Consider the following 8,893-nt stretch of genomic DNA (forward strand, 5'->3'; position numbering starts at 1 on the left):
AGATAGAGGCACTAAATTTATCCCAACAATTTCGATTAAGCAGTTGATAAAAAGAATGGCGCTTGAGCTACCAACAAAATGCTTTGATAAAAACTAAACCTCTTAAATTTGTATTAAAAACTCTTCAATCAAAATGTGAACTTTCCAATGTATTGATAAATATTAATTCAAATAAATCATTTTTGTAAAAAAATTAGTCTTTCTATTATCGAGTTTTGATGTTAAGAGTTGTTGATTTTCAATTTTTTTTAAATATATATATATATATATATATATTCATCCAATCACTTTTAAGATCACATCTATAAGGTTAGATTGCATCAAAATATTTTAATTTTCAACCAGTCTGATTTTTTTGTCTCTGACCCAAATGGCTTGGTTTGTACCAACTTATATATATATATATAGATAGAGTGTGGTTCAGGTTTCTTAAGCTGCTGAATGGGCCACAATGTGGTTGTCTCTTGGAGGTTACAATTCCAATAAGCAGCAAAGGCAATATCATTACATGCAATATTGACGTGTTTGCAGTGCATGGCCCCATGGTATAATAATGTGACCAAATTATTGGCCTTATCATCTTGTTCATGGCATTTGCTCTCTCCCCTTAAACCATAAAAGAACATGTGGATGTCGTTCATTTGTAAGCTTAGTTCTGCAGATCTAGTTTTATGTCCATAGATTCTTTTCAAATTAGGCATTTAGCCAATATGCTTTAAGCAAATGAAATATGGAAAAAGAAATAATATTTGACAACATCATACCAAAATAATTTATTTTGCCGTTTGTCTTGACACACTATCTCGTCAACATCATACCAAACTTCTACCTTTAGATATTGAGAAATACTTTATAAAATTGATTTCAAAATTTAGATGTGTTTTGACAACAATCGCGTCGTAATTAGCTCAAGATCTCAACTTCCACTCATGGTAGAAAAACCAACTCGAGCAAGTCAAATCAATTCTTTTCCATTTCCCTTTTTATTATTAAAGAAGAATCTCACTTTATTGACAACTCTCGAATAAAAGGCCGCTTTATCTCTTGGCCGCTAGCTTTCGATAACATATATCACTCAGTTAGAATGAGAAAGGAAAAAAGAGAAAGCGATGTCTTTAGATTATGTTTATTTAGTCACTGGTTTGAGATCCTTCATGATCTGAGATCATTAGAAGTTCAAATCTATAGATTTAAGGTTGGATTGTTCCTTCATTCCATTTTAAATTACTGAAAATTTAAACTGAGAACCTTCCAAAACACATCCTTTAATCAACATTGAATCCAAAAACCCATCTGATACACATGAAATTAGTATGAAGAAAAAAACATAGGAAGTTATCTTCCCATGTAAAGCGATTTAACTCGAGATTGTCGTTAAGACTACTTTTAAAGAACAGATTTAACTCGACGCGTGTTTGCTCCGGCGATCAAGCCGGCATTGACGAGCGGCTCCGGACAGAGCGAAGGGTGGGCCGGCAGCCAATCGTCTTGCGCAACGTCGCCTTCCCGAAGCTAGGAAGTGGGACCCACAACAAATATAAACGGTGACATCAGCAAATAATGTTCCCCACGACTCTGTAGAGAGAAACAAGAGCCGTAAAGGTGGCTCCCACGACCACCAGGACTCGTTAAACGGTACGTTCCCGAGACCCAAATTCGTAACTTCACCGGTAAAAAAAAAATATTTTAATAGAAATTCAAGGTCAAATCTATTCTCCCACCTTACTATTAACCAACGGCAAGAATGCTTAGAGGTGTTTTTTTATAAATAAAAATTTTAAAAAAATTCTAAAACTGTAGTAAAAGTACCAAAATGTCCTTACGCAAACCATGCCGGCCAGGAAAAAGAGAAGAAAAGAGGGGATGGAAAAATCGGAGAGGGTCCACGTGGAGTTCACGGCGTGATTGACGGCGGTTGGGCGTTGGCGGGAGAAGTCGCCAGTCATCGACCAATCTGACATTGACCGCCTTGACGGCACTCAGCCGACACGAGAGCGGAGATCACGACGGTGGAAATGGGGGGGGGGGGAAGAAGCTGGTCGCGCGGGGGAAAATGGTAAGAAATAGATGGGTTCAGACAGAAAATTTAAGTCTCACAAATTACACTGACCCGCCCCTTCGGTTTAAAATAATTTCCAAATACCTCGGTTTCACTAATTTTCCGAAAGAAGAAAGTCGTCGGCCCCTCGTTCTGGTATTTGATATGATTACTGGGGCCGGATAAAAGTTTCTAAGGGAAGGAAGCCAGTGAAATGCAAAATCATGAAATAAAGCGCGGGCGCGACGAAAATAGCGGGAAATGAGGGTCAGCATTTAAGAGGGGGGAGGTGTGGGATGGAGCAGGACGTCACCCCCTAAATTTAATCCGAATGAAAATGTGGAATGAAATCCGGGAAGGCGGGGGGCGGAGATGAGATCGGGAAGTGCCGTGACCCTCTCCGGCGATCGACGAGCAGGTAGCTCCGACTCTCCGATCTCGAGCTCGCGCTGTGGTTCTTAGCGCACCGTCAGCTCTCCGAGGTACTGGACTCTGTGGTTTTCCGGCGAGAATCCGTGGTCTTCCAGCGGCATTGTGGTTGCCGGTCGCCGGGCTCAGTGGGGTTTAGGCCCCCTCTCAACGGTCGGTGCTGCATCCTCCGCTGGGTCCGGTGCATTCTTCTCCTTTTTGGAGTATTTTTATGGTTTAGCTCTTGGGTTTTCGCTTTTCGAAGTACTAGTGCCACGTTCTGCTTCTTCTACTTCTTCTGTAATCTTGTCTTGTCCCCAAAGGGCAAAGGCGTTCATTTCTGCTCTTCTGGTTGTTCCATTTTTTCCTCCCCTCTTGTTTCTCTGCTGACTGCTGTGGTTTGGAGAAATCCGGGGTTTCTGAAGAACCTGAGTTGGAGTGACGATTTTTGCGTCAGAGTGGGTGGTGCATAGAGAGTTAACCGGATTTTTGGCGAACTTGAACGGCAGGAGTGCCGGAGTCGGTGATCGAGCTGAAAAGTGTCGTTCCTTTCCTCGGATTTATGAATTTCGAGGGAATTGGGGGTTTCGAAAGCGTCTGAGTGAGTGGGGGTGTGAGTTTTACGTGGGGAGTTGAGTACAGGATAGACGTAGACTGTCGTGGTGTCTGTCAATAGAAGGAAAGTATAGGGGAAGGAGAAAGGGTGGGGGGCTTGATTTTCATGGACGAAATGGAGGAGGCACGTGCGGATCCGATTCAACGCCTCCAATCTTCCTTTGGGACCTCATCTTCTTCGTTCCCGAAGCAGCAGGGAAGCAAAATCGAGCTCCCGCAGTCTATCAATTCCCAGATCCGATCCCCACTGCAGCATTTCCAGAGTCTTAATCTCGACAGCAAGCGTCCTGGAATTCCTCCATCCCACCCGCATTTGCCACCGACATCTCCCTCCCCAATCTCTTCTCGTCCTCCTAATTCCCATCCTTCTCATATGCATTTCCCTGGTTCAGCCCCTGTACCATCTCATTCTCGATCTTTGTCCCAGCCAGCATTCTTCTCCCTCGACTCTTTACCGCCATTGAGTCCATCACCCTACCGGGACTCATCTTCTTCAGTCTCGGACCCAATCTCCGTTGATATCCCCATGGAGGATAGAGATGTTGGTGGTCAACCGCAGAACCCGTCACCGCAACCTCTCGACCGTGGGAGTCGGACCCGTCCCACTGATTCTCTTCCTCCCAGGAAGGCCCACAGGCGATCCCATAGCGAAATCCCGTTTGCTTTCGCTGGAGGCTCACTGCCTTCGCCGACCTTTATTCAGCAAAACTTCCTCGACAAAGTTGCTTCTCTAAAGGAGAATTTTGGGCCTAAGGTCAAGCAAGAATTTGATTGGGACAGAAGCACTGCTCCGAACATTGTAGATATGGGTGACAAAAAATCTGATAAGGAGGTTGCAGATGATTTGTTCTCTGCATACATGAATTTGGACACAGTAGAGGCTTTGAGCAGCAGTGGAGTTTCTGATAAGCAGGGTTCTCAAAATCATGACGATTTGGATAGTGGAACCAGTGGTACGAAAGCAAATTGCTTTAAAGACGATCTAATAGACAGCAGTGATGATGCTGAGAGCAGTGTGAATGAAACTAGTAATGGTCTACAGTCCTTAAATCCTTCCCTATTGCTCGAGAAAGAGAAGAGAGAAGGCAGCAAATCTAATGCTGCTGCTCATACCGTCAACTCACGCCATTGTAGAAGCCTTTCAATGGATAGCTTCATGGGGAGGATGCCAAATTTTTGTGAAGGTAGTCCTAAATTGCCTCCTTCACCAGGGAATGAGGGACCTCGACATCCTCGCAGCAACTCTATGAATGGAGCAACTCCTTTTAGTTTGGAGTTTGGGAATGGGGAGTTCAGTGGTGATGAGCTGAAGAAGATTATGGCCAGTGAAAAGCTTGCGGAGATCGCAATGACTGATCCCAAACGTGCTAAAAGGTGCCTTCTTATGTTTAAGTTTGCCATACCTATTTTTGATGCGTTGTTATTTTTCCCTTTGTTCCGTAAATCTCAATTATGCACAATGATTTGCTGCATGCAACAATTAGCTAAGCATCCGGAGATCTGGAGCACAGATGTGAGATGTGCTTCCCTGAGAGCCCCTAAGATGGTGGAAATGATAAACTTCAACTTGCAGGAATCAACTGCATTTGATGCTGATTCATTGAAGCTTACTTCAATTTGGCTCCAAATATAGAATCATTTTCTTTACTGCCCATCCCAGAGTGTTCAAGTTCTATGGGTGTTGCAATAGATTTATGCTTGACTATTTGATTACATCAGATAGCCATTCTGAAATGCAAAATGGGATAAATTGTACTTCCTCTATTGATTGAGAAATCGTGATGTAGGATATTGGCTAATCGCCAATCAGCTGCACGTTCAAAAGAAAGGAAGATGCGCTATATTTCAGAGTTAGAACACAAGGTGCAAACCTTACAAACAGAAGCTACCACATTATCTGCACAGTTGACGTTGCTTCAGGTAAAAACTTTACAGAGTGCTGATATATAATTGCTGATATATAATATTATTGCACCCATGGATGAGCTGGCTCTCAAGCATTGGTCATCAAAATGTTCCTTGCAGAGGGACTCTGCTGGGCTTACAAGCCAAAACAATGAGCTGAAATTTCGACTTCAAGCTATGGAACAACAAGCTCAGCTACGAGATGGTAACTTGCTGTTGTTTTTCTCTTCTTGTTTTATATGCATCAATTCTGGTTCATATGGATTGATTCATATGCTTGTAAGTGAGAGCAGATATGGCAACTGGACCAAACCAGAATTTTGATCTTTCAATGTATTTTCTCTTTGAAATTGTGAGAGCATTTGAAGATTCAGAAAATTTATACGATCTTGTAATTGAACTAAAATAGAAGAGAAGGTTGCAAGCAGGTCACGTTCAAAAACAGGATAAGGAAAACAAGTATAATGTGTAGGTTTGCCAAGGATACAGTAGAAAATTTTATGAAGTAATAGTATTCTACAAACATTACACTCTTCCAAAATTACTGTACTTTCAACAGTTAAAAATCTATATAATATATAACATTATATTTTATCAATATTTTTCCCAAAAAAATGAAAAATTATAAATATCTTAAGAGTTACCCTTGTTCATGTTTTTTCTAGTGTTCATTAAAAAGAAAGAGAGCCTTTAAGTATTCCTTCTTCTAAATAACTGACAGCACAATAATTTTATGATTTAATAATAAGAAAATAAAATACCAAATTTTCTTATGTCTTTTATGTTCCTAGGCCGATTAAATCTTATACAATTAAATGCAGTTTTTTAGTTAATAATATATATATATATATATATATATATATATATATTGCTTGAGAAGAGGAAAGTATTAACTGAGGCAATTTCAGGTCCTTGTGTATTACTAAAAGAGGGGCGTATCAAAAGAATAAAGAGAAGAAAATATAAAATTCTGCCTTTTAAAGGAAAGAATGTGTGTTTTTCCTTCCTTTTTTTAAAATTTCACAGATTGGAACTGGAATTACACACACACACACACACACACACACATATATATATATAAAGAAGAAAAATACAAGAAAAACAGAGAGGAATCGAGGTTAGGCACTTCATAAGGTGAAGGTGACGCCCCTCTAGCATGAGTTTTCCCATTTCATAATTTGTGAGTCAGCATGAGCAAGTCCCACCCTAAAAAATCTGATGTAGCTTCAATACCGGCAAAGGCCATGTTGTTTATAAGGTGTATCTTTAGAAGTTAAAGTTGCACTTTGAATTCAACATATGTTTTGACATCTTGATGCTGTCTCTGTATTAGCAAAAAGGGTATGTCAAGCTTGGATAGAGTGATCTTGAGTTGGTGGTGAAGTAGCTACTTGCTTCACATCTAAATTTGGTATCTAGTGTTATCAGAAATTCAATAGTTGTCAAGGAGCTGAAACAAGGTACAATTGGCGCTATCTGTTTATAAAGGTGTAGTCTTTTTCAAATTCTTTGTCCAACAACCTTATCCAAAATTTTGGCTCATGGAATCCACAGTTGACAATGTCTTGCAAAGAACTGATGTTTGTTGTTGACGAGTCTTGTCTACTGATTATTAAATATCCCAAGTTGGTTATTATCTTGACCTAGCATAAATTAAGATCACACATATACTGAATGCACTTATTTGTATAGGACACTTTTTTCTTGTGTGCGTGTGTGCTTGTATTCCATAAAGGAACTTCCTGAACATTTATTTTATTTTATTTTTGTGCCATTTGAATACTGAATGTTTTAATTAAGTTGTTGCTTTTTTAACTCTTACCATCAAAAGAGACTGCTGTTGCTCTGCAATGTGCTTAATATATGTTGTTTGTTACTTTGGACTTACTGCAAGCAGTTGACATCTGAAATGCTTGATGAAAATATTACTTCAAATCTAATGTATCTTTTCAATGCCTCAGTCTGATTCTAACTTGTGTTATAACTTATTATTAAGTAGGATTATTTGATATTTGCAGAAAAGGCAAACTTTCTTGGAAATCATGTTTCTGTTTTTGGAAATGTTTTCATATCAGGTGGTTAAGTGTATAAGTTGCACGTGATTTTTGGAATTAACATTTTATTTTGCCAGAAAATTTCTTTATCTATTTATATTCTGAAATGCTGGCCACATGTGATATATGTTGTGCTCCAACTGTAAAAATAGGCCCATTTGCCACATTTTGTTGTCTCCATAGATGGCTTGTTGGTTTTCCTCCCCATCTGGGATAATTAGAGCTGCATATGTGCTGGTGCATATCCATGAACTGGTTGTTTCATACAGCCCCTTTTAGCCACCATATCTAACCATGTACATTGTTGTCCATATCACTCCGTTAAACATTCAGTTTTATGAGTGGTATGCGAGCTTTGTGGTTCCTCGATCTGGGGATTTTACCAACTGGTGTATCAAAATGATTTTGTACATCTGACCTCACTGATTCTGCTAGGCTTCTAATTCATGCAATCTTAGGTGATCAATTAATCTGTGGTAAGTTTATCTTGACATATCTTGGAAGTCTGGAACTTGCACTATCAAACTACATTAAAGCTGATAGATGATGGTTTTAATCCTAGCTACATCCATGATGTTGAGGGAAAATAGTGTAGCTTGGCGTAATATTCCGAAGTCTCAGAAGATGTGGAATTTGTGTGTCATTCTTAAAGGGGAGGACAATGCATTCTTATACGACAAAAAATTAGTTTCAGAAAATGGTGCATTGAAGTTCTCACTAATGAATCGATGCCAGTAAAGTTCAGGACCTTGCATGTGATAATGGTGTGTGTACTGCATTGATGAGTACACTTTACTGACTTTTACCATCCACAAATTTGATTATCTGCAGTGGCTTCCATGCTCGTGTTCCTTCTTTTCTAGAACCCATTTGTTACGACCATTCTTTATGGTATCTTATTTGTGTAAACCTTTCAGCTTTGAATGAAGCACTCACAGAGGAGGTTCGACGGCTTAAATTGGCTACTGCGCAGTTGGGGGATGCACAGGTTGCAACTGTAGGTTTATCCTCGGGTGTTCCAAATACATTAACTAGCCAACAACGTACCTGCTTATGAGATGTAACAACAAGAAGATATCACGAGAACCGATGGCCAGAAAAAAGAGTGCAAAACTAAGGAAACCAATAGTTATATTTAGATGTAGTGTATTGTGTCTGCTGCTGTAGTTCGTCTGCCAGCAAGTTGTATGTTATTTGTAACCCTCGGGATATCTTATCTGAACAAAGGTTCACTGTTTTGAAAGGGTTTGTATTGTTTTGGTTAATGCCTTCGAGCCCATGTTGCGATTATTGTGGTCAGTGGCTATAGCAGAACGCAGATGATTATTCTTATACTTCGTTGTTTTTGTTGTCATCTTCAATTTTTTTCCTCTTTTCATTTTTTGTAAGTTCAGTCTGAGAAGACGGTTCCAGTGTACATTACAACACCTATCTTCTTTTTTCCTGTTTGTGGTATTGGAGCAAAGTAACATTTAATCGTATTCATTTAAGTATGCCAACTTTGATGAGATGGTTTGCCTAATGGGGATGCCTATCACGATAAGACGGTAGCACGTTGTTTCCCTCGTTATTATGCACAATCTAGATGTGATGTTTTTGTCGCGCATTTATTGTCGTGTCGTTCATGGATAAGTCATGGTCTGCTTGTACTTGTCCATGTCCATGACTAGGAAAGATCCGAACAAATCAAACAACGGACGTCCAGGCTAATAGCTCGGACTCAGTTCTGTCCATCTGGCTACAAGTATGATTTGGTCAATTTTTGATAAATAAGCGGATAAAATCAAAATGTTCGATCAATGTACATCTCGGCGTTTGTTGCATCTTTGTTGTCTGTTGGGTTATAGGTACGGCTTTATCTCTTTATGGACAA

General features: G+C 39.6%; 1 protein-coding gene across 1 annotated transcript; it reads left to right on the forward strand.

The window, feature by feature from the left end:
- The first annotated feature begins 2,338 nt into the window (after positions 1–2,338).
- Positions 2,339–8,505, forward strand: LOC116260405 (bZIP transcription factor 29-like). The gene is made up of 4 exons (XM_031638730.2): positions 2,339–4,435; positions 4,849–4,981; positions 5,087–5,171; positions 7,938–8,505. The coding sequence occupies exons 1-4, from the start codon at positions 3,168–3,170 to the stop codon at positions 8,075–8,077; spliced, it is 1,626 nt and encodes a 541-aa protein (XP_031494590.1). The 5' UTR covers positions 2,339–3,167; the 3' UTR covers positions 8,078–8,505.
- Positions 8,506–8,893: the final 388 nt, after the last annotated feature.

This window comes from Nymphaea colorata, chromosome 9 (genome assembly GCF_008831285.2).
Source record: "Nymphaea colorata isolate Beijing-Zhang1983 chromosome 9, ASM883128v2, whole genome shotgun sequence".
Classification (NCBI taxonomy): domain Eukaryota; kingdom Viridiplantae; phylum Streptophyta; class Magnoliopsida; order Nymphaeales; family Nymphaeaceae; genus Nymphaea; species Nymphaea colorata.